The 25,913-nt window shown below is 48.2% G+C and overlaps 1 protein-coding gene across 1 annotated transcript; it reads left to right on the plus strand.

The window, feature by feature from the left end:
- The first annotated feature begins 10,346 nt into the window (after positions 1-10,346).
- On the plus strand, positions 10,347-25,830 carry THEMIS2 (thymocyte selection associated family member 2). Its single transcript, XM_079114620.1, has 6 exons — positions 10,347-10,470; positions 15,799-15,939; positions 18,358-18,768; positions 21,042-22,111; positions 24,480-24,639; positions 25,031-25,830. Exons 1-6 carry the CDS (start codon positions 10,377-10,379, stop codon positions 25,084-25,086), a joined length of 1,932 nt encoding a protein of 643 aa, XP_078970746.1. The 5' UTR covers positions 10,347-10,376; the 3' UTR covers positions 25,087-25,830.
- The last annotated feature ends 83 nt before the right edge of the window (positions 25,831-25,913 follow it).

Consider the following 25,913-nt stretch of genomic DNA (forward strand, 5'->3'; position numbering starts at 1 on the left):
ACAGATATATGAAAAAATGTTCGACATCTCTAGTAATAAGAGAAATGCAAATCAAAACTACCCTAAGATTTCATCTCACCCCAATTAGATTGGCGATTATCAAGAACATAAGCAACAATAGGTGGTGGCGAGGATGTGGGGAAAAAGGTACACTCATACATTGCTGGTGGGGTTGCAAATTAGTGCAGCCACTCTGGAAAGCAGTATGGAGATTCCTCAGAAAGCTTGGAATGGAACCACCATTTGACCCAGCTATCCCACTCCTTGGCCTATACCCAAAGGACTTAAAATCAGCATACTACAGAGATACAGCCACATCAATGTTCATAGCTGCTCAATTCACTATAGCCAGATTGTGGAACCAACCTAGATGCCCTTCAGTTGATGAATGGATAAAGAAACTGTGGCATATATATACAATGGAATATTACTCCGCCATGAAGAATGATAAAATTATGGCATTTGCAGGCAAATGGATGAAATTGGAGGATATCATGCTAAGTGAGATAAGCCAGTCTCAAAAAACTAAAGGAAGAATGATCTTGCTGATAAGCGGATGAGGACATATAAGGGGGGGGGGGTAGGAGGGGTTAGTGTTAGGGTTAGGGTTAGGTTTAGGGTTAGGGATAAGGAGGGTGGTAAGAATGGAGGAAGGAAGGACTGTATAGAGGGAAAAGAGGGGTGGGAGGGGTGGGGGGGAAGGGAAAAAATAACAATGAATCAAACAACATTGCCCTATGTAAATTTATGATTTTTAATTAAAATAAAAGAAAAAAAAGGAAAAAATATATTAACATAAAAAGAAGATAAAAATCTACAAAATCTTCTGGAAAGCAGAACAAAAGAGTAACGAGATTAAAAAAAAAATTGATCCAGAAGTTCCAACATTTGACTTAAAGGAGCCCCTGAAAGAAAAAATAAAAACAAAAAACCACACAAGTTTCCAGAACTGAGAAGCATGAGTCCCCAGATTTTAAAAATCCACAAAATCCCAGAAGCAAGAATGAAAGTTCTGCAGATAACTGAGCACATGAACTATCAGAACCCCAGGGACAAAGCAAGACGTTCCCCCAAGCTGGGTGCAGTGGCACACACCTGTAATCCCAGCTACTTGGAACACTGAAGCAGGAGGATCACAAGTTTGAGGCCAGACTCAGCAACTTCCTGAGACCCTGTCTCCCAAAAAAAAAGGGTGGGGGGGCTGGGGATGTAGCTCAGTGGTAAACACCCCTGGATTTAATCCTCAGTACCAAAAAAAGAAGGAGAAAGACTTCCCACATGCAAACATGTCACCAAAGGACATAAAGCTACGCTCCCACACTCCAGGAACATAGTTTTCAACCTGGAACTTGGTACTAGCCAGAGTAAGTAACTGCACATTGGTTTTAGGTTTAGGAACAGTTTGAGAAAATTATAAAATGCACACAACCTGGGCCTGGCAAAACTATCCATCTAAGCCCTTGTCCAGTGTACAGCTTGGTGGCATTAGGCACATTCACACTGCTGTACAACAGATCTCCAGATATTTTTTCATCTTGCAAAACTCAAACTTTTACCCATTAAACAACTCTCCATTTCCCCTCTTCCTTTGATCCCAGGTAACCTTTATTCTACTGTCTGTCTCTGGGAATTTGAGTGCCTTAGGTTCCGCAGATGAGTGAAATCATATGGCATATTTCTTTTGTGACAGGTTTATTTCACTGAGCATGACTTCCTTAAGTTTCATCCATTTGCAGCATATGCCAGAATCCTCCTCCTTTTATTTATTTTTATTTTTTGGTACCAGGAATCGAACCTAAGCCATGTCCCCAGTCCTTTTTATTTTTTACTTGGAGGCAGGGTCTTGAAAGGTTGCTCCGGGCTTTGCTAAATTGTGGAGGCTGTTTTTGAACTTGGTGCTCCTCCTGTCTCAGCCTCCCCAGCTGCTGGGATTGCACATGTGCCACTGTCCCCAGATTTCCCCTCCTCTTAGTAGCAGGATTATATTCCATTGTCTATATTTCACTACATTTTGTTTATTCATTCATCCATCCGTGGACATGGGTTAGTTCTATTGGCTCTTGTGAACACAGGGTACATAACTGCTTTGAACATCTCTTGCAGACACTATTTTCAATTCTTTTGGGTATCCACCCAGGAATGGAAACGCTGAATCATAATGGCAATTGCATTTTTTTTTCATTCAGAAGTTTTTAATAAGGGCTGGGGTTGTGGTTCAGTGGTAGCACGCTCGCCTAGCATATGTGAGGCCCTGGGTTCGATCCTCAGCACCACATAAAAATAAAGGTATTGTGTCCACCTACAACTAAAAAATTTATATATAAAAAAGTTTTTAATGAAAAAACCCACCATTTTTAAATTTTTGACAATAACTTTTTTTTTTTTTTTACCTTGGATTGAACTCAGGCCACATCCCCTACCCTACTTTGTATTTTATTTAGTGACAGAGTTTCACTAAGTTGCTTGAGACAGGGTGTCACTGAGTTGCCTAGCGCCTCACTTTCGCTGAAGCTGGCTTTGAACTCCCCATCCTGCCTCAGCCTCCCGAGCCGCTGGGTCTACAGGCGTGCGCCACCGGTGGCGCCCGGCTACTTTTACTTAACTTGTTACTTAACCTTTGCTGAAAGGAGACAACGGCCCCAGCTGCTGCCTAGTTGTCGGAAATCGCACGGAAATTTTTGTAGCGTTAGAACAAAGCCCGACCCCGCTCCCTGAGACTGGCTCTCAGGCTCAGGGCTGGGATCCCACCGAGAGATGGACCAGGCACGGTGAGCAGGGCTCAGCTGCCAGTCACTCCCAGGGAGGAAGCCACAGGGGCAAAATGCCCTTTGGGGTGGCTGCGGTTGTCGCTTAGCGGCTGAGCACTTGTCTAGCCCGAGGAGACCCTGGGTTCCATCCTGGCATCTTCAAAAAATGGGAAGGAAAAGAAAGAAACAAAGTGGCTCTGCGCCGCTTCCCCGTGCAGGTTTCGCTCGCCCGGCTCAGCCCCTGCCTCCCAATTCCTGCTCCTGCGACATCTGTCTCCGGACCCCAGGGTTGCTGAACCAGGCCTGCTCTGCAGGCTGCACGGTACACCAACCGCTGAAAGCACCCGTTTTGCAAAAGAGAGCGTTGATTCACCAGGCGAACGAGTGCAGAAACAGCACAGTTCAGATCCACCTCCCGAAGGGGACTTGGGGACATTTCTGCTGACGCGCCTGGACAGGTGGTTGGAAGTTAGGAAGAAACCCGCGGTTTGAGCTATCAGACTTCAGCTGTCACCTTCCTGGCCCACTGGAGGGAGGTGTTACCCTTACCTCTAACATTGGAGATTTTTCCCTGCTGGTATGGGGATTGAACCCAGAAGTGCTTTACCACTGAACCACATTGCCAGCCCTTTATATATTTGTTGTTGTTGTAGATGGACACAAAACCTTTTTATTTCATTTATTTTATATATGGTGCTGAGAATTGAACCCAGGGCCTCACATGTGCTAGGCAAGCACTCTACCACTGAGCTACAGCCCCAGCCCCTTTGTTTTATTTTGAGACAGGGTCCCACTAAGTTGCTTAGGGCCTACCTAAATTGCTGAAGCTGGCCTTGAACTTTCAATCCTCCTCTACCTCAGCCTCCTGAGTCCATGGGATTACAGGTACGCAGCAGCATGCCTGATTTTTAAATTTTATTTATTTATTTTTGGTACCAGGGATTGAATGCAGGGGTTTTAACCATTGAGTAACATCCCCCGCCTTTTTAAAGTGTTTTATTTAGGGACAGGGTTGCGCTGAGTTGTGAAGTGCCTCACTAAATTGCTGAGGCTGGTTTGAACTCGAAATCCTCCTGCCTCAGTCTCCCGAGCCACCGGATTAAAGGCATGCGCCACCGCAACTGGCTAATGCTGGTGATTATTGAAAGTCATCTAAAATCAAGAAATGACTGGGTGTAGCAAGCTCAGCAGTAGGGTACATGGTTAGCATGTGTCACTCCCTGGGTTCCACTCCAGTACTGCAAAAGTACATTTTTTTTTTTTTAAAGCAAGTCATGCTAGGCACAGTGGCACATGCCTGTAATCCCAGTGAAGGGCAGGCAAAGTGACATTGAGTTGAGAGGGTTTACTCCAGTTTTCCCTCCTTTTCGCCATCGCCTTAGGGCTCCTCCTCCCCCTCTTTCCCCTCCCCTCCTGTCTTCTCTCCCACCTCCTCTCACCTTCCTCCCTGCACAAAGGCTCTGAAGGTCCTTGTCTGTCCCCTGTTCATATAGTCAAGGCATCAGGAGGGCTAGGGTCACCTTGGGGCGCAGCCAGTCCCTCCTGGTGAGCACCCCCGGGTGGGGGGACATACCCACAACTAAGCATCTCTTTCCAAAAGTGACTGGTTCCCGGGGAGCATCTGTGAGGGGAGGGAGCCCCACCCCCAGACCTTCCCCGGGATGTCGCCATGGGGAGCTGTTCTTATTACCTTGGTTAATATCAAAGTACTCAGGCATGTTATGGAGAAATCTAGGAAATAGATAAAAGGTTACAGATGACTTTTGTCACCATTGTTCCCAACCTTCGTGTTTCTGTTCCTCCATCGACATATTGTGCAACCACAAGAAAAGTTTCCCACTTGGTCCTATTTTCTAAATTAGGAAGTGAGGTGACTGAAGAAGTGAGATGAGACTTTGAGAGGTGTCAGAGGAACAGGAGGCCTTTGGGAAATGATATCAAGTGCTTGGCATGTGCCCAAGTGCCTGTCTTGCAATGTCATTTTTGCCAACACCCCAGCTCCTGACAGTCCCTATTGTACAGAGGAGACTGAGGCTCAGAGAGGCTAAGGAACTTCAAGGTCATTCAGCTAAGGAGTGGTATGGCCAGGATTTGAGCTCGGTTGTCTCCAAAACCCTTAAAAAAAAAAAAATCTTCATTTTCTACTGCAATTCTGGACAAAACTGGACCGAGCAGAAATCCATGAGGCTTCCACAGTTGACTGAAACATGTGGGAAAGACAAGAGAAATTGCTATTTTCTTTGGTCTGCAGGAAGAAGCGTGGACAGTTAGGCTGAAATCCTAGCACCTTGACTTTGCATGACTTTATACAAATGCCTTTACTTTTCTTTTATTTTTTCATTCTTTTCTTTTTTGATGCTGGGGATTGAACCCAGAAACTCTTTATTTTTAATTTTTTTTGGGGGGAGATTGAACTCAGGGGCACTCAACCACTGAGCCACATCCCCAGCCCTATTTTGTATTTTATTTAGAGACAGAGTCTCTCTGAGTTGCTTAGTACTTCACTTTTGCTGAGGCTGGCTTTGACCCTCCTGCCTCAGCCTCCTGAGCTGCTGGGATTATAGGCATGTGCCACTGCTCCTGGCTCCCTTTTATTTTTTTATTTTGAGTCAAGGCCTCATTAAGTTGCTGAGCCTCCTGCCTCAGCCTCCCAAGTCACTAGGACTACAGGTGTGCAACACCATGCCCAGTCAAACCCCTTCACTTTTCAGTCTCCCCATCTGTAAATAATGTTTGCCTTGCCTGAGTGTGGGGAGGAGTAAGTGAGAGAATGTATGCATAGGGCTTGCTCTGTATAGGTGCTCCGTGAATCCACCTATTGATGTTGCTGGAAACAGACAAGTGGCCCCCTCCCTGTCCCCTCTGGTCAACTGACACTCCTGGGCCCAGGCCTCCTGTATTCTTCTGTATGTCCTTCCTCTCAGCTCTTACAAAGTCCTTCTCTTCTATGTCATCTGATCCAGCAGAGGCACGGCAGACTGTCTTCATTACTAAAACACGCCCTCTGGGGGGGCTGGGGTTGTGGCTCAGTGGCAGAGCACTTGCCTAGCATGTGTGAGGCCCTGGGTTTGATCCTCAGCACCACATATAAATAAATAAATAAAATAAAGGTCCCCCTTTGGCTTACTGTGTGTGAGGCCCTGTGACCCATGCTGGGGTAGGGGCAAGGCAGGTGTATAGCCAGGCCTCTGCCTGTTAGGAGCCAACTGTCTGACTGCTGAGGAAACAGGAAGCAAATAGTTGCACAAATAAATATATAACTAACATTACTTTTATTATTTTTGTGGCACTAGGGACTGAACCCAGGGGTGCTTGACCACAGAGCTATATATACCTCCCGCCCTTTTTTAATTTTTTATTTTTGAGTCGGAGTCTCCTTGTATTGTTGAGGGCCTTGCTAAGTTGCTGAAGCTGGCCTTGAACTCATGATCCTTCTGCCTCAGCCTCCCAAGTAACTGGGGTTACAGGTGTGTGTCATCATGTCTGGCCAACAACTGTATTTCCTAGAACCTGGAAAAATGCTCATGAGATGAAGGCAAGGCACAATAGGGAATCTGGAATTTTCTGTTGAATGTTATTAGCCAGGAGCATCTCCTCGAAGGTTAGGACTGGATTTGATTTCGGCTGAGTCCTGGGGTAAGCCGTGGTGTCCATAAATGTTAATTCAAGGAAAGAAAAAGACAAACAAAAGTAATAGACAACCCAGTGGCCAGGGACACACCCAGAGTTGGTGCTCAGCAGGCAGAATAGGGCTGGGGTCGTGGCCCAGTGGTAGAGCACTCACCTCGCATGTGTGAGGCTCTGCATTCGATTCTCAGCACCACATAAAAATAAAATAAAGGTATGGTGTCCACCTAAAGCTAAAAATATTTTTAAAAAGACAAAACATTTATCTAACTCCAATTAGAATGGCTATTATCAAGAACACAAGCAATAAGTGTTGGCATGGATGTGGAGAAAAAGGTACACTCATACGTTGCTGGTGGAGTTGCAAATTGGTGCAGCCACTCTGCAAAGCAGTATGGAGATTCCTCAGAAAGCTTGGCATGGAACCACCATTTGACCCAGCTACCCCACGCCTCGGTTTATACCCAAAGGACTTAAAATCAGCATACTACAGTGATGCAGCCACATTAATGTTCATAGCAGCTCAATTCACAATAGCTAGATTGGGGAACCAAAGTAGATGCCCTTCAATTAATGACTGGATAAAGAAACTGTGGTATATATACACAAACGAATGTTACTGAGCCATAAAGAAGAATAAAGTTATGGCATTTGCTGGTAAATGGATGGAGTTGGAGAATATCATGCTAAGTGAAATAAGCCAAGCCCCAAAAAACCAAAGGCTGAATGTTTTTTCTGATAAGTGGATGACAACACATAACAAGGGAGATTGTAGGGGGCAAGAGAAGAATGAAGGAACTTTGGATAGTGTAGAGGAAAATGGAGCAGGGGGGACGGAAAGATAGACTGAGACAGACAACAGTACCCTATGTATATGTATGGTTACATGAATGGTATGAATCTACATTGTGTACAACCACAGAAATGAAAAGTTGTTCCCCATTTGTGTACAATGAATCAAAATGCAGTCTGTAAAAATTAAAAATTTTAATTAAAAAAAAAAGACAAAACGATGCTGCAGGTCAAAGAGAGGCAGGGGCCACCCGGTAGGAACTCCCAAAGCTGGGAATTAGAGCAACAAAGTGAATAATACAGTATTGGATTATTAGCTTAACCATAAAATAAATGTTCGTGAGTCTATACTGACATAAGTAAATGATTGAGCGAATAAATGAATGGAGAAATAAATAATGAGGAAGAGGAGACAAGTCTTCCCTAGAGAATTCCAAATAACTTACCCGGATGCTTCCCCTCTAGGTTTCCTGAGGCTGAGCAGATTTAGCGACTTGTTTCCAAAGGACAGGGGTCAGAAGGGGAAAGCAGAGATTTTAATGTGGAGAAATCTGAAAACAGCAGTTCAACCAAACCATCGAGGTCACCATCATCAGTGACATCAATGGATATGTCACCTGCTCCCCAATAATAATGTCATGCGAAGGGCACTTCAGCTCTGCAGTATTCTCCCCAAAATCCATAACCCTAAGGTCAAAAGTGGAACAAGGGAAGACTAACATTCATGACAGGCACCGTGGTGACTAAATTTCTGCAGCAGAAGAAGGACGTTTAATAGGAAAACAGGTAAAATCCGCGTTAAAGTCTGCAGCTTAGTTACAGCCACGTAATGCTATTTGTTTTGACAAACACACCATGGTAATGTGAAATGGAAAGGGAAACGAGGCATGTGATATGTAAGACAGTTGTGCTATTTTTACAAATTTTACGATAAATCAAAAATTGAAGGGATGGGGGTGTAGATCAGTTGCCGAGCATGCATGAGGCCCTGGATTCAATTTCCAGGACTGCAAAAAAAGAAAAAAACAAAAGCAACTGAGACACCAGGTGTGGTGACACATGCCTGTAACTCCAGAAACTAGGGAAGCGGAGGCAGGAGAATTGCAAGTTTGCGGTGAGGCCAGCAAGTTAGTCAGACCCTGTCTTTCAAAATAAAAAATAAAATATAATAGAGGCCTGGGGATTTATCTCAGTGGTAGAGTGCCCCTGGGTTCAATCCCCAGCACTGTAAATAATAATAATAATGGTAATAATAATAAGAAAAGGCTGGGAATGTGGCTCAGTGGTAGAGCACTTGCCTAGCATGCATGAAACCCTGGGTTTAATCCCCAGTATCTACCACTAAAGCAATTTGAAAAATAATTGAAAAGTTCTTTACAGGCAGAGTAAAGACTAGGAAAGGAATCAAAAACAGTAAAATGTTGCTATGCTGGGGAAAGAATGCCCTATTTTTGTCAAATGATCCTTAATTCAGACTTATTCCTTGTATTTAAAATGTTTATTTTCTCTGATTGGAAGTCTTCTATTAGGCCGAGAGTGATAGTGCATGCCTGTAATTCCAGCTCCTGGGAGACTAAGGCAGGAGGACCACAGGTTCCCCGCCAACCTTAGCAACTTAGTGAGACCTTGTCTCAAAAACTGTAAAGGGTTGGGGATGCAACTCAGTGGTAGAGTGGGTCCCTGCGTTCCATCCCTAGTACTGAAAAAAAAAAAAAAAATCTCCTATTAGTTTTATAGTAATAAAAAAACTAAATAAAGCATTTTACACAATACTTTTGTCAATCATCTCATTGAATCCTCACAAACAGCTAAGAAAAGATTATTTCCCTGTCTTCCAGGTGAGGAAATTGAGGTTCAGGAAAATCAGGATGATTTGCCTAAGGACTTATAACAAACCAGCAGAGGATCTGGGATTTGAACCTATGTTGGTCTGAGTCCAGAGGGATGCAGAAATGGCAAAGCTTTAGGCCATTCATGGAGTCAGAAGTGGGTGGTTTGTCTCCCAAGCACATTCCTCTTTAGTCCAAGGAAGAATATTTTCTGGGGGAGAGGGAGTTGAACGCAGGGGCATCCGACTTCTGAGCCACATCCCCACCCCTATTTTGTATTTTATTTAGAGACAGGGTCTTGCTGAGTTGCTTAGCACCACCTTCCTTTTGCTGAGGCTGGCTTTGAACTTGCAATCCTCCTGCCTCAGCCTCCCTGAGCCCCTGGGATTAGAGGCATGCCCCACCTTTCCCGACCTAAGGGAGAATTTTTAACTTGAATTGTCCAAAGGGTATGGGCATCCTTAAAAAGTAGTGAGTTCCCTATCACTAAGGATGTCCAAATAGGACCACTGAGTATCCTAGAGGGGAATCCAGGAGAACTGACAGTGTACCTTCTTCCTCAGACCTAACTGGCAGGACTGTCCCTACTAGGAGATGCAGAACTACACAAGGCGGGCTGTGTTGCCTCATTGGAATCGCTGGCACCGTGGAGGGAACTCTTCTTCTTAGTCTTCAGCATTGCCCCTACCCAGCGGGGCACATCACTGTCACACTGGAGAGGAGGGGACAGCCTTTATTCCTTAAACCCCTTAAGTGTCCTGATCTAAATGCTCTAAATCGTGAGACCAATGTGAGAGATAAGTATTATGACAGCATTTTGTTTAATTTATTCATTTATTTTGGTACTGGGGATGAAACAGAGGGGAGCTCTACCACTGAGCTACATCCCTAGTTCTTTATTTTAAAAATCATTTTAAACCGGGCGCAGTGGCACAAGCCTGTAATTCCAGCGACTTGGCAGGCTGGGTCAGGAAGATCCCAAGTTCAAAATCAGCCTCAGCAACTTAGCCAGGCTCTCAGCTCTCCTGTCTCAAAATGAAAAGTAGAAAGGGCTGAGGATGTGGCTCAGCGGTTAAGCGCCCCTGGGTTCAATCCTGGCTCCAAAAAAATATGTATACATGTATACCGTGTGTATATGTGTAATTCACACACACATGCAACACACATGGATTTACAGACGTGCACCGTGGCGTCTGGCTCAAGGCACCAGGTCCCACCTCTCAGACCCGGATCCCTGCAAGCCCTTGGAGAGGCGGGGCGGAGCTTCGAGTGGGCGTGGCTGTGGGCTTCCGTGGGGCGGGGCTTCTGTGTGCTGGGCGCCCGGTTCTCCCGGGTGGGCGGGCTGTGGGCCACTCGGTCTGCGCCCAGAGCGGCGGGGACCATGGAGCCGGTGCCGCTGCGGGACTTCGTGCGCGCGGTGGACCCCGCCTCCCTCCCGCGCGTGCTGCGGGTCTACTCCGGAGTCTACTTGGAGGGTGAGTGGGCCCGGCTCTCCCTAGGTATGGGGCCAGGGCGTTATAACCCAGGGAGCCGCAAACCGGGCTCGAGCGCTGACGCCGCCGCTGCTCGAGGTTGGTGATTTGGGGCCACAATCAACCCCTGTGCGCCTCAGCTTTTGCTTCCGTGGAATGGGGGACCGCTGACCTGTCTCGCAGGGTGGTGATGCGAAGTCAGTGAGTTCGGCTCGGAAGGTGGGTGGAAGCGAGCCAAGACCTGGTGGAACCAGGACTGCAGACTTGCCCTTCCATGAGCCGGACTGTGCGTGCCCAGGGAGAGGCGTTAGGGCGCTCTTGAGCGTTGCTGTGGCTTGGCCGTGGTGCTGGGGTCTGCACTCAAGGGCTTGAACATGCCCGGCGAGGGCTTCTGTTACCGAGCTACATCCCAGCCCCCACTGCTTACGTGACTGATCCGTTCTTCCACCTGTGTGCCCTCTCACACCTCCCACTGTCTTCCCTCTGTGCCCCCTCTCATCTTGGCCCTTCGCTAGATGATGGGCAGTACCTGATCTGACAGTTCTCCAGTTTTCAACTTTAATGGCTCTTACTCCGGGAAGACGTGCCGGCTCTTACTCCGGGAAGACGTGCCTGCTCTTCGCGTCTTGGCACACCTGTACAATGCTCCCTGCCCACAGACCCCTGTTCACAGCAGAGGCACAGTGACTAGTTATTGCCTGAAAGAACTAGAGGGATTGACAGACAGCAGAAGGAGAGGAGACCGGGCAGCGAATGGGAAGTCAGCAGCTCCGTGGGGAGGGAGAAACTCTGGGCCAAAGTGCGAGAAGGGGCGGTGGAGGAGAGGGAGCCGGGAGATGCAGCGGCGGCGCGGGCTCCTAACTGCTGCACAGGACTTCGGCAGGAGTGCCCTGCCCCATCCTGCTCCCGCTCTGGAGGAGCTCTTGCTCTGCCACAGCCATTTCCTGCAGTGTTCTGAGGGCCCAAATGGGATCCCAGCCTGAGGCTGAGACACATGGAGGACCGCATGTCTTGGGGGGCACCACCTCACCATGGGTCTCTCCAGGTCCTTTTGGAGGATCTGAAGGATTTGGGTTCAAGTTCTGACTCCACTTCTTCTGGCAGACAGGCACCTGGGATCTGTTTGTTTTCCCCCAGCCTGGGACCAAGCTCCCCCGCGCCCACCCCCGCTTTCTTGCTTGCCCATTGTCACAATACTTGTTTCCTCATTCTGCCTGACCTGGGGTGGGAAGTGGGGGAAGCTGGAGTGCCGTCATTAGCGAAGAGCCTGACAGGGTTGCGTGCATGGATGGGGTGAGTGTGGAGGAGGGGCAGTTGGTGATACCATAGGGGCAGGCACAGGGCAGGGGACTCTGGACTGGTTCACCACGTGGTCAGGAGCGCTGATTTTGGAGGCAAATGCCTTGGGCTTGACCCCCAGTTCTGCCTCCTGTTACTTGATCATGTAAGTCATTACTTAAGGAGGAACTGCTTATCTCCCCAGGGCACTCACAAGTTTAAAATACAGTGAGGCATCTGCAGCACTTAGAGAGGGTGAGGTGTATGTAGCTGCATAGCTGCTGCTCTCGCCAGCCAGAAGGGCCGCACCCTCGCATTGCTGACAGAACTACGTTGAGCCAGGGTGCAACTTCCTGGGGTAAGAATAAGGTTCTCACTGAAGAAGACCTTAGAAGATGGGATGCTCACCCATGTTCTTGGATAGGCAGAATGAATATTGTCAAATTAGCCTTATTATCGAAAGTGCTATACAGATTTAATGCCATTTCTAATAAAATTCCAATGATGGTCTTCAAAGAAATAAAAAAAGCAGTCATGAAATTCATTTGGAAAAAATAAGAGGCCCAGAATAGCCAAAGCAATCCTTAGCAAGAAAAGTGACACAGGAGGCATCACAGTAACAGACTTTAGCTATAGTAACAAAACCCACATGGAATTGGCACCAAAGGAGATGTGAAGACCAGCAGTACAGAATAGAAGACACAGAGGCAAACCCACATACATACACTTATCTCCTACTAGACAAAGGCACCATAAACATACACTGGAGAAAAGATAGCCACTTCAACAAATGGTGCTGGGAAAATTGGAAATCCATATGTAGTAGATTGAAATTGAACCCCCATATCTCATCCTGCATAAAACTCTACTCAAAGTGGGTCAAGGACCTAGGCATTAAACCAGAGACTCTCTGCTTAATAAAAGAAAATGTAGGCCCAACTCTTGATCATGTCAGCTTAGGAACCGAATTCCTCAACAAGACTCCTAAAGCACAAGAAGTAAAATAAAAGGATCAATAAATGGGATGGTATCAAACTAAAATTCTTCTTCACAGCAAAGGAATGTGAAGAGAGAGTCTACAGAATGGGAGAAAATCCTTGCCACCTGTACTTCATATAGAGAATTAATCTCCAGGATATACAAAGAACTTGAGTTTACAATAAAAAAAAAAAAAAAAAAGAACTTGAAAGACTTAACACCAAAAAAAATAATAATAATAATAATAATAACCCAATCAATAAATGGGCAAAGGAACTGAACAGGTATTTCACAGGAGAAGAAATACAAGTGGACAACAAACATATGAAAATTGCCCAACATCTCTAGCATTTGGAGAAATGCAAATTAAAATTACACTGAGATTCCATCTCACTCCAGTCAGAATGGCAATTATCAAGAAAACAAGTAACAATAAATGGTGGCAAGGATGTGGGGGAAAATGTTCACTCATACATTGCTGGTGGGACTGCAAATAGGTGCAATTACTATGGAAAGCAGTATGGAAATACCTCAGAAAACTTGGAATGGAACCACCATTTGACCCAAATATCCCACTTCTCTTATACCCAAGGGACTTAAAATCAGCATATTACAGTGATGCAGTCACATCAATGTTTGTAGCGGTTCAATTCACATAAACTAAGCTATGGAACCAACCTAGATGTCCTTCAACAGATGATTGGCTAAAGAAAATGTGGTATTTATACACAATGGAACTTACTTAGCCATAGGAAGAATGAAATTATGGCATTTGCTGGTAAATGGATGGAACTGGAGACTATCGTATTAAGCGAATTCCAAAAAACCAAAGGCCAAATGTTCTCTCTGATATGCAGATGCTAACATACAATAAGGGAGTGGAAGGAAGAATAGACGTACACTGGATTAGACAAATTGGAATGAAGGGAAGGGAGGGAGGATGGAAATAGGAAAAACTGTAGAATGAATCAGACATCACTTTCCTATGTTCATATATGAATACATGACCAGTGAAACTCCACATCACGTCCAATCACAAGCATGGGATCCTAATTAGAGTAAGTTATACTCCATGTATGTATAATGTTCAAATACACTCTACTGTCATGTGTATCTAAAAAGAACAAATTAAAAAATGAATAAAAAAAAAAAAAAGTAAGGCTCTCTGGGCCAGTGTGGGGGATTCTACTGAGGCTGCCTTGGGAGTGGGGTGGGGTCAGGTGGCCTCAAGGCCTCCCACCTGCAGCTTCCTGTCTGCCATTAGTTGGACAGGGATCCTATGCATTCTATATGGTGAGAGATCTTTATTGTGCATCTTCTAAATTCTCCGCATGACTTCAGCGATTTAAACCAGGAAAGTAGAGCTGCCAAACCTGCAGGTGGCACCTGGAACTTGGCCACTGCCTTACCCAGTCAGTGTCCTCCACTGTCTACTGTGCTTCCTTTAGAAAGCACTCATCTGCCTCAGCCTTAAGAGGCTGAGGCAGGAGGATCGTGAGTTCAAAGCCATCCTAAACAACTCAGCGAGACCCTGTCTTTAAATAAAACATTTTTAAAAAGGGCTGGGAATGTGGCTCAGTGATTAAGTGCTCCTGGATTCAATCCCCAGTAGTGCCCCCCCCCCAAAAAAAAAAATTTAAGGAATAAAAGCAACTCATCTGGCCTGGAGTGGTGGTGCGTGTGCAATCCCATGATTCAGGAGGCTGAGACAGGAGAATTGCAAGCTTGAGGCCAGTCTCATCAACTTAGCAAGGCCTAAGCAAGACTCTCTCAAAAATAAAAAATAAAAAGGGTAGAGGATATGGCTCAGTGGTAAAGCATCCTTGGGTTAAATACCTGATACCAAAACAAACAAACAAACGAAAAAAAACATTTGAAGGAGAAAGCAAGGTGTTAGAAGGATGGGGTGCTTATCTGTGTGAACTGCAGGAACCCCTGACCCTCTCTGAGCCTCTACAGTCAGGGAGTTGAGGTTCACTGGGTTCTCTACTCCTTCCCGGCTTTAACATATACCGCCCAGTGCAGCCAAACTCTGCACCGGTGAGGGACCAAGGGAAATTAGAAAAGAAAGACTCACACATGCAGATTATGAAGAAAATAGCTGGGATCAGGTGGAGCACTGCTCTCTGATGGAGAAGCAACTCTAAAGAGTCATACCAGCAATCTTTATTTATATATGTCTCCTTTTTTTTTTTTTTTTATATGAGGAATGTTTGTATTTTATTTAAAGACAGGGTCTTACTGAGTTGCTTAGCACCTCACTTTTGCTGAGGCTGCCTTTGAATTTTTGATCCTCGTGCCTCAGCCTCCCCTTCTGCCTCAGCCTCCTGAGCCCCTGGGATTACAGGCAGGCACCATGGTGCCCAGCAAGCATTATTCTCTGTACTCAGAACTAGTAACAGCTGTGCAGCTTTTCCACAGTTGCAAGGTGTAATGTTAGGAGCTTTGTGTAGTGCTCAGGCGCTGTTTAAAGTTACTGTGAAGCGGGCGGGCTCAGGAGTAGCTGAGCCCGTGAAACATTGTGGTTGTCTAGCGTAAGAATTCCTCTATGCCCAGGAACTGTGTGCCTCAGATCAAGGTTGGAGCTGATAAGACTCTCGCACAGAGCCTCCTCGGTAGGGGTGTGACCATAGCAGCGAGGCATCCTGTGTCCTTGCTCAGATGTTCCCAGGCAGCAGATGCTCCATGGCCATGAGGTCATCAGAGACACCCATTCTCAGTCCTGTTCTCCCATTCTCTGTCACCGCTCTCCAGTCTACTCAGAGGCCAGGCCCTGTGCTGGCTTCAGTGATGCTGAGCTGGGTCAGTCCTACCTGTGAGCTCACGCTAGGAGGCATGGCCATGTGAGAAGGCCAGAGAAGGCACCGCAGGGGGGTGTATGCAATGCTAAAAGAAACCAACCACAGGCCTATGCTGCCTGCGGGTGGCTGAGCCAGCTGGCGGTAGGAGGGGTGGGCCAGGGAATTTTGTGCAATTTGTGCGAAGACAGCAGAGCAGAGCTCGTAGGGAACAGGGCACAGGCCACCCAGGGCTTGGCCCTTGCTAAATAGGGAAACTGAGTCCATGTCTCCACAGGCTCCATCTATGAGATCGCTGGGAATGAATGCTGCCTCTCCACAGGGGACCTGATCAAGGTCACCCAGGTTTGCCTCCAGAAGGTGGTCTGTGAGGACCCAGGAACAGGTCAGATCTTGGAGCTTGCCCCCAACTTTCAAGGTAAGGAGGATACCTGAGCCTCCCTGGCACCCTCCAGGCATGCCTGTGGGTCACTTGGGGTGTGCCTGCTGATCCCAGTACCCACTCCCACCCCTCTGGCTTTACACATGAGGTCTCACATCTGCCACTATCCGGTCTCAAGGCCAAGGATGAATGACCTCAGGGCAGTCTGATACTCTGATCGCATCAGCTTCTGTTCCGGGTCTTTGCCGGGTGCCAGTCTGTGTTCACTCACACATTCACCCATCAAACACTGGCCAACACCCACATCTGCCAGGCCCTCCCAGAGGCAGGAGTGTGGAACTCAGGATGAGCCAGGTGCTTCCAGGGTGGCAGTGAGAGGTGACAACAGTTGAAGTGGGCATACTTTAGAGAGGACTCTGGGTGCAGAAACCTGCCCTGCCAGTGCTCTGGAAGGCCTCCTGGGAGAAGGATCTCAGCTCAAGGGAGTGGCACCTGGACATTTGGAGTTCAGGAAACCCTAGGGCACTCAGTGATCACAGGAGACACATCACGGCAGACGTGGGCCCAGACCTTGCAAGTGAGCATTAGGCTTGATGTGAGGATTAGAGCTGAGTGTGTGCAGTGAACAGGGCTGGCACGAGCAGGCATACTCTGGGGACTTCTCTGGGCTGATGGAAAGGGCGTGGCTTGCAGGTGAGAAGTTGAGGGAGATGAGCCTGTGAGGTGGTCACACAATTTGCACAATTTGATCTTTTTTTTTTTTTTTTTTTTTTTGGTACCAGGGATTGAACTTGGGGCCACTTTACCACAGAGTCACATCCTCAGCCCTTTTTATTTTTTATTTTGAAACAGAGTCTCACTAAGTTGCTTAGAGTCTTGCTGAATTGCTGGGGCTGGCCTTGAACTTGGGATCCTCCTGCCTCCTGAATTTCTGGGGCGGGTCAACCCACCCAGCTTGGACTCTATTTTGAAGGTACTGAGGAGTCAATGAGTTTTTTTTTTTTTTTAGGAATTAATTTTTTTTTAATTTTTAGTTTTACAGACTTCATTTTGGTTTATTATACACAAATGGGGTACAACTTTTTATTTCTATGGTTGTACACAATGTAGAGTCACACCATTCTTGTAATCATACATGTACATAGGGTAAGACTGTCTGTCTCAGTCTACTATCTTTCCTTCCCCTACCCCCTCCCGCCCCATTTTCCTCTACACCATCCAGAGTTCCTTCATTCTTCTCTCCGCACTCCCCAGTCCCCCTTGTTATGTGTTGTCATCCACTTATCAGAGAAAACATTCAGCCTTTGGTTTTTTGGGCTTGGCCTATTTCACTTAACGTGATATTCTCCAACTTCATCCATTTACCAGCAAATGCCATAACTTTATTCTTCTTTATGACTGAGTAATATTCCATTGTGTATATATACCACAGTTTCTTTATCCATTCATCAATTGAAGAGCATCTCAGCAAGATTTTTAAATATGCAAGTAACTTTTGTTTGTTTGTTTCTGGTGCTGGGAATTGAACTTTCCAGGCCCTCTTTAGTTTTTATTTTGAGGCAGGGCCTTGCTACATGGCCCAGGCTGGCCTGCAACTTGCCGTTCTTCTGTCTCAGCTTCCCAAGTAGCTGGAATTACAGGCCTGTGGCTCGCCTGTTCTATTTCTTTCGTCTCCTTCAGGCTGGACTGTTTCCTCAGCCTTTCTTTGTCTTGATGTGGACATTTTGAAGACTTCAGGTCAGAACTTTTTTTTCTTTCTGGTGCTGGGGATGAAACGCACAGATGGAAGCCAGCTCCTTGCCCATACATGCTAAGTACACACTCTCCCACTGGCCCTGGACCAGTACTTTGGTAGACTGCCCCTCAGTCCGGGGTTCATGATGTTTCCTTGATTGAAGTTGTGGGTTTGGGGCTGGAAACCATCTTTTGGCAGTGGGCGTTTGGGTCACTCTGGCAGATGCCTGGTTGCTGGCCAGGGGTGCGGCGGAAGAGCAGTCAGATGTGCTGGCAGACAGGATAAGGGATAGAGTGGGGGCTCGAGAACGCTTTGGTCAGTAATTCCTGGAGTTCTAGTTTGGGAGAGGGGCAGTGGCACTACCCTGGTGTGGAGTTGGAGCTGTGGTGAAGCTTCAGGTAGAAATGTCAAGTTGGCAAACAGGCAGGTAGGGGCCATGAAGCGGGAGAACGTGGACGTCACCCGTGTCTTCTGGGGAAGGGGGCGCTGTTCTGTCCTCTGCCTCTAGTGACAGTCCCCTTGTGTCACCACTTCTGACCCTCACTGTCCACTTGCACACTGTCACTGTGCCTTCTGTCCTTCAGTTCTGCAGCCTGGATGTCCAGATGGAGGCCCACCTCAGGGGATGGGTATCCTCAGGGGAGTCTGGCTGGGTTATGGACCTGGACCCAGTGAGATCTGTACCGCCCCCCAACTTTCCCTCCTTCTGAATCCCACAGGCCACTTCAGCCCCCTCACCAGCCCCCAGAGCTACAGAACCCTGGAGGAGCTTGTCTCTGCTGCAACTCAGCACTCCCTGCACCTGCCCATCTACTTCACATCAACCCACAGCATTGCCACAAAGGACAGGGTGGTGACTGAGGACCAGCCCCTCATGCTTGAGGCTGTGGAAATGCACCTTGGGACTCACTGTGCACGCTGTGTCTTGGGCTCAGGGGCCCAGCGGGTTGTTCTGCACCTGCCCCTGTCCCAGAAGGGGCCCTTCTGGAGGTGGAAGTCTGGTACCCCCCAAACCCTGCTCCAGGTCCTGCAGGACCCAGCCTATAAGGATGGCATATTCACCTGCCCAAGCCTTCCCTGGCACTCCCTGATCCTAAGGCCCCAGTACGAGGTCCAAGCCATCATGCACAGTGAGTTGCCTGGGCAGGGGGACGGGTGGGCGGGGGATCGAGGGCCCTGGGGAGTGGGTCTGATGGAAGACATCATCCCTCCATGGGGGGATGTCTCCCGTACTCTTAGGGGTAACAGGTGGCTTGCCCAGTATATGCAATGTAACAAATTAAAGTGCCCAATTAAGTGGGGAATTTGGTGTAAAAGGAGATAAGAAAATGGGATAAACATGAGTGAGGCCCCGTGAGCTTTCTAGAATTGGCAGAAGTTGGGTTCTGAGCTTGCAGCAGCTAGTACAGAGACAGTACCGCCAAGCGAAAAGCTGACCAGTTGTTTGGGAAGAACATTTCCTGACTTGGGAAGAGCAGGACTGCTCCTGAAGGTCCCCTCTCTTGAGTGACAGAGGATACTATCAGAGCGAACCCCCAGCTATTCCACCTTGTCTCTCAGGGCAGGCTGGTGGCTTGCAGATCAGGGGTGAGGAAACAGGCAGAAGCTGGCTGGGGCTGGTTGGTGAGAGGCTGAGGTGGAGCGGAGGTAGAGTGGGGCTGGCCTTCTTTCCTGGAGCAGATTGTCTGCAGCTCAGCTCGCTGGCATTTACCTGCACAGCAGTTAGGGCTGCCTGCAAACCATAGTGCCAAGTGTGATTCTTCGGCCTTTCTTTTTAAAAAGGTGGTGCTGGGGATGGAACCCAGGGCCTCGCACAGGGTGGGCAAGCACTCGAACACTGAGCTGCACCCAGGCCCTAAATTTTTTTCCAATGGAAAAATTCAAACGTATCCAAGCAGGGGGAAGTGAAAGGAGCCCGATGACCTGCCATCCAGCATTACCGTGACCGCTCATAATCCATTTGGTTTCATTTCTGCTCAACCCCACTCTGCCTGCCCTACCTGATTATTTCAAGGCAGACCCCAGATAATTTTTTTCTTTTTTGGTACTGGAAATTGAACTCATGGACTCTATCACTGAGCCTCATCCCCAGCTCTTTTTGAGACAGGCTCTCACTAAATTGCCAAGGCTGGCCTCAAACTTGTAATCCTCTTGCCTCAGCCTCCCGAGTTGCTGGGATTACAGGTGCCTGCCACTGCTTCAGGCTCCTGAATCTTTTGACAGACCTGTATGGGGTCAAACAGATTTTCTTGCTTTCTGATATAAGGTGTTCTTAATTTTTTTCCCTTTCTTTTCTTTTTGTGGTGCTGGGGATTGAACCCAGGGCCTTGTGCTGGCACTCTACCAACTGAGCTACATCCCCAGCCCTGGTATAAGGTGTTCTAGGCTTTCTTGAACACTTCCTCTCCAGGAACTGAAATTCTTTCCAGGATGCCCTGAACCCACTCTGGGAAATGGTAGTGAGACCACAGTCTGGGGATCCAGGGACTGAGTGGCGGCTGAGGCTTGGCAGGCATCCTGAATAATGAGGCAGCTCAGGTTACTATTTTGAAGAAAAAACAAAACAGTATAATGAACCCTCCACATGAACATCTCCCAACTTCAACCAATAATCAGCTCATCTGGCATGGAGCAAAAGTACCAGCCATATGACCTGAGGGAAGTGCCACTCTCTAAGCCTCAGTGTCCTCATCTCTAAAACGGGGAAAGTATCCTATGCCCTGTTTTTCATTGTGTGATCAAACCACACAGCGGATGGACCAGTTTTCTTCATGGTCTTTTCGAGCCACCTCTTGAGTTTACTGAAAATTACTGTCTGGAGAAGAAATAAGTGGCCTAAAGACACATTTAAAATGTATTTTTCAATTGTTTTATCTTTCTGTTTAAATGCAGAAAGGATTTGGAAAGGCAGTTTATAAAATTGTATTCAAAATTAAAATTTAAAAAGTACTTGAACTGATTAGATATTGGGTGGTATTGAGGAATTATCAATTATTTAGAGGCAGTGGTGGCATTTAAAATTTTTTTAATTATCCCTTTTAGAGAGAACACTGAAATAGTCACTTGTGGCATGATGTCATTATTCTGATTCGGAACCTACTATAGGGGGAGTAGCCAGGGACACAGATGGAAGCAAATGGGCCATGAGTTAAAGTTGAAGCTGGATGTTGGGTACATGGGGTGCCCTATACTATTCTATTAATGTTCAAAATAGTGATTTTGTTAAAAAAAATAGGTTGAAGGAAAAGAGAGGGCAAAGAATCTAGAACAATAGGAAAATGCTGGTAGGAAAGAAAAGATACAAACGGGAAGGAGAGCCGCAAGCGTGACGAAGCTCCTTGCCTGGGGTGGGGTCCATCACTGGGGCTGTGTGGTGCGCCCCTGAGCTGACCTCCCCCCACAGTGCGCAGAACCATTGTCAAGATCCCCTCCACGCTGGAGGTCGAAGTACAGGATGTCACTGCCTCCTCCCAGGATGTCCACTTCATCAAACCACTGCTGCTGAGTGAGGCCCTGGCCCAGGGAGGCCCCTTCCCCCTGTCCATGGAGATCCTGGAAGTTCCAGAGGGGCCCCCCATCTTCCTCAGCCCGTGGGTGGGCTCTCTGCGTAAAGGCCAGAAGCTTTGCATCTATGGCCTGGCCTCACCACCATGGCGGGTCCTGGCCTCAAGCAAGGGCCGGAAGGTGCCCAGACACTTTATGATCTCTGCGGACTACAAGGGCAAGCTGCGGCTCCGGCCAAGGGAGTTCCCTACAGCCTATGACCTCCTGGGTGCTCTCCAGCCAGGCCAGCCCCTCCGGGTGGTGGCCACAAGAGACTATGAAGGGGATGGGGAGGAGAATCCTGAGTTCTCTTCCCTGGCTGTGGGAGACCGGCTGGAGGTGCTAGGGTCTAGCCAAGTCTATGGGGCCCAAGGCCAGGATGTGGGAGTCTTGGTTTGTCAGCGGCTGAGTGACCAGACTGAGGAGGAAAAGGAAGAAGACTGTGAAGAGGCGGAAGAGCAAGAACGGATTCTGCTGCCCCTCTACACCCCTGGTGGTTTCGTGGAGGAGATGAATGACAGCCGGCGCTATAGCCTGGTGGATCTTGCTGCCCAGTTCTCACTGCCCTGTGAGGTCAAGGTGGTGGCCAAGGACTCCAGCAACCCTGCCGACCCTCTGGTCTCCTTCCCTGGTCTGCGGCTGGAGGAGAAGATCACAGAGCCGTTCTTGGTGGTGGGCCTGGACTCCCAGCCTGGGAGGTACTTCGAGATCCCTCCCCGCTGGATGGACCTGACTGTGGTGGAGGCCAAGAGGCAGCCAGACCAGCTGGCTGGGCCACTGCCTGTGGCTACAGTGGAGGAGCTGGCGGATGCTTTCTACTACAACCTTCGGAAATTACCAGCCTGCGAGAACCAAGCACCCCCTCCCAGGCCCCCGAAAAGTCAGGGTCTCAGTGAGCAGAGAACAAGCGGCAAGGAGGGAGACATCAAGGTACCGATTTAACTGAAATGGGCAGGGAGGGGTCGCCTCGCGGGCTCACGGGGTTCTTCTGCTCCTTCTTTGCCAGGTTTCTCTATGGTGTAGAACTCAGTTTGCACCCACATGCTTTGAACCCATTGTCTCATTCAGTCCTCACCATCCTGGGGCTGGTGTGATTAGCCCTATTTTACACTTGAGAACACAAGGACCGAGGCCCTGAGATTCACCCCAAGTCCAGTTAGTAAGTGGGAGGCCGGAACTTGAACATGAACATTCTGATTCCAAGTTTGCAGTTCTTTTCCTTTTTCTGCCACCTGCTGTCACTCTGGAGTTTGAGCCTCAGCCTTGTTCAGACACTGTTCCAGCAGCCTCGCTGAGCCCTACTCCACAGCTCTGAGAACGGCCTCCCCAATCCTTCTTTGGTCATTGCTGGGCCTTGGCTCCATGTGCTAAAACTTCAGTGGCTCCACATGGCATCAGTGTCCTGAGTGAACTCCAGCCTGGCCTTCCCGGGCCATCTCCCAACACCCATCTGCAGTTCCCTCTCCGGCCACCGAAGGGCTCCTGAAGCCTCCCACAAGGTGCCAGTACTCCTGTGTGCAGTCCTTTGGCCAGCACCGTCCTTCCGTGGTGTGAGGCAGAGCTGCCCTGCTGGGGCAGGGGCATGTTTTCAGTTACGCTCGTCCCTCTGGCTAGAGAGTTGGTGGTGGGGGCCAGGGGCCAGGGGCAGGAACTGCAGCTGCTGCAAGGCCAGTGAGCTCCACTGAGCAGAACCACAGGGAATCACAGGTATGAAGAAAGACCCAGGCAGTCAGGAGGCCAATTCACATCCCAGACATGCTCCATGGCCAGCACAAGCCGCTCCTCCAAGCATGCTTTCCCAAGGGCAGGCCTGAGGTGTCCTCACCAGCACCGCTGCTAGCTGCCTTCCCAGGGGCGCTCACTCCTGGCAGGTCCTCTGCAGCACCAGCCCACTCCACTCTGTACGCCTCAGGCAGGAACCAGTTCCTTTCCCTCCCCCCTGTGGTGCTGGGTGTGCTTATGTTTTTCATCACTATGACCAAAATACCTGTGTGAACAACCTAAGAGAGGGAAAAGTTTATTTTGGGCTCATAGTTTCAGAGAGTTAAATCCATAGCCAGCTAACTCATTGCTCTGGGCTCGAGGTAAGGCAGAACATCATGGTGGGAGGGCTTGGTGGAGAGCTACTCAGTTCATGGTAGCCAGGAATCAGAGAGATCAAGGAACCAGGGACAAAATATAATCCATAAGGCCACACTCCAATGACCTACTTCCTCAGAGTAGCTGGGACTATAGCTGTGTGCCACCATGCCCAGCAGAAACCGATATTCTTTTTTTTTTTTTCCACTGAGAAAACAGGCACAGAGAGGCAAGTTCACCCTGAGCTCATAGTTAGAAAGTGGTAGGGCTGGGTTTGAAGTTAGGTCTGACTGTACAGCCTGTGCACCTAACTTCTGTGCTTGGCCTAGAAAAGGAGCAGAGAGCTAAAAACAAATGCTTTGTAAACTGTAACAAGCCTGCTGTTTGTCAGGACCTTGGGACTTGTGCTTTGTCAGTAGCCATACAGCCGTGGAAATTATGAAGATCAGTCCTGAATGGTCTCGTCCCCAGAAGGTTCTCTTATCTCTGGGGCAGGGGTGAGGAGTCATTTTTTGAAAGGCTAGACTGGGGTCCCTGAAACACAGGCCTGTGACAGTGCTGGCAAATAGCACAAAGCACTGAGAGCCTCTGCTCCCGGGGAGTGACCGACCAGTCACTGCTGTCACCCAGAACCTTTCCTCTCCAGACATCGGCTCTCCCTTGCTGATCTGGGGACTGGGACTGTTCACTCTCTAAAGCAAGGTATGGTGAAAAGGCTACTGGCTTCAGAGGTCACAGATGTGGTTTGGTGGCCCGTGGGGAGAGCTGACAAGGCACACTCTCCCTTCATTCGTAAATGGAGAACTGAAACAGAGCCTGTTCAGAGGGTCACTTGAGGACTCAGTGTGCACACATGCATGGCCTGTGCTAGTTTATAAAAGTCCTCTTCCCTCTGGGAGCCCTGGCCCAGCAGCTTTGTTCTGAAGCTGTGATTATCTTCTCGCGGTATCTCCACTTTGCTTCCCCCCAACCACAGATATAAAGGACAGTCACTTGCCCCCTATATGGACAATTATAGGGATAGATAACCCTGTCTCTAGTTCCCAACCCTATATTTTCTACCCTGCCAAATATTTCATGTGCTTGTACCAAAACCAAGCTTTCTGGGAAGCCCTATCCTGAAAAGCAAGTAATAGAGAGAAGTGACCCTGTAGGTTAATTATATAGACCCCGCTGCCATTCCTTGGGACCTTGTTAATTTCTGCTTTTTTTCTCCCAGTCTTCTAAAGTCTTAGAACCAAAGTGTCCTAAGACCCCTCTGCTGCCCAAACCTAAGGCGAAGACCTTGCCAGAGTTTTACAAGGACAAATCAGATATGTACAGTAAGAATCCCGCCCACAAGGGCCTCAGCCCCACTAAGTTCCAAACAGAGGATCCAGGTGAGTCCCTTCAAGTCCCTGCCCACCTTGTCCTTGCTTCTCCCCTTCCCACCCTGTTTCTCTGCTGCTCAGTATATCAGGCAAATACACCGTTCTCGCTCCTGTGGTCCCAATTTGAGGACTGAGCCAGGAAGGTCCTTCGTCTTTCTCCTGTTAGGCTGCAGAGCCCCAGCAAAGAACCAAATTCAGTCCCCAATACACTACCCTTCCCATGTTACACAGGACAAATGAAGTGGCTGCGGTGTTCAGAGAACAAATTGTGGTTTCTGGGCTACCAAGGACCTTAGAACATTCAGGCCAACCCCTTCCTAGTCAAGGGAGGAAACTAAAGAGGGGAAGGAACTTGCCTAATGCCAAAGAGTCTCACAGTCTGACTTGGACGCTTTTGCAGATATGGATGAACATGATTATGAAGAAATAGTTGAGCACTTTCGGAAAACCATCTAGGTGCTGAAGGAGCTGAGCTTCCTAACTGCTGCATCTTGGGGATTAAGGACACCAGCCCACCCGTGCAAGCCTCCGAGACCTGGCACGAGGTTTCACAGCAATCAGACCCAGGCAGGGAAGGGAATGAACAGCAGACTGCACTAGCTCCTCGCACGTGGCTCCCTCCACCTGAGCTTTGGCATCCAGAAGAGCTTCCTAGGTTCTACTCAGTCTTGTATCTGTCCCTATCGGTTGTCCCACTGGTGGTGCAGGGAAGTCAGAAAGGCCACCACCCTTCTCTGGGTAAAGGGGTCTTGACCACGCTGCATTGAGAGCCCTTCATGTTTGCCACCCCTCCTAGGTTCTTAGCCCCTCAGAGACAAAGACTGTGTCACCCTCATCTTGGTAGCACCTAGCACATGATCAGCACTTGCTTAACGGGGCTTATATTAGTATATGTGGCATTTGGCTTCAAGAACAAAATCTTAGGGCCTTGGTTCTCAAAAGCTGGTGCTGGAATTATGGCAGCCAATTCAAAAAGAACCTTATGAGGGGCTGGGGATGTAGCTCGGTTGGTAGAGCACTCCCTAGCATGCATGAAGCCCTGGGTTCGATTCCCAGCAAAACACACACACACAACTTTATGGAGACCCAAAGCTGTGGAAGACTGGCAGGTTTCAACAGGTGGTTCTAAGATATTGTAAAAGTTGTGACTATTCAAGATTGTTTCTAAAACCTTACAATAAAAGTGACATCTGGACTTTTTCTTTTGGTGCTGCGATTGAACTCAGGAGCATTTCAATTTTTTGAGACAGGGTCTAAATTGCTTAGGATATTACTAAGTTGCT

Source organism: Sciurus vulgaris (genome assembly GCF_902686455.1).
Source record: "Sciurus vulgaris genome assembly, chromosome: 1".
Taxonomy (NCBI): domain Eukaryota; kingdom Metazoa; phylum Chordata; class Mammalia; order Rodentia; family Sciuridae; genus Sciurus; species Sciurus vulgaris.

What these genes read in the sequence shown, in the direction of transcription:
- THEMIS2 (XM_079114620.1), top strand. Translation starts at nt 10,377, where the DNA reads ATGGAGCCGGTGCCGCTGCGGGACTTCGTGCGCGCGGTGGACCCCGCC. An exon ending in CTCCGGAGTCTACTTGGAGG is followed by an intron (nt 10,471 to 15,798) that starts GTGAGTGGGCCC and finishes ATGTCTCCACAG; the next exon opens with GCTCCATCTATGAGATCGCT. An exon ending in GCTTGCCCCCAACTTTCAAG is followed by an intron (nt 15,940 to 18,357) that starts GTAAGGAGGATA and finishes TGAATCCCACAG; the next exon opens with GCCACTTCAGCCCCCTCACC.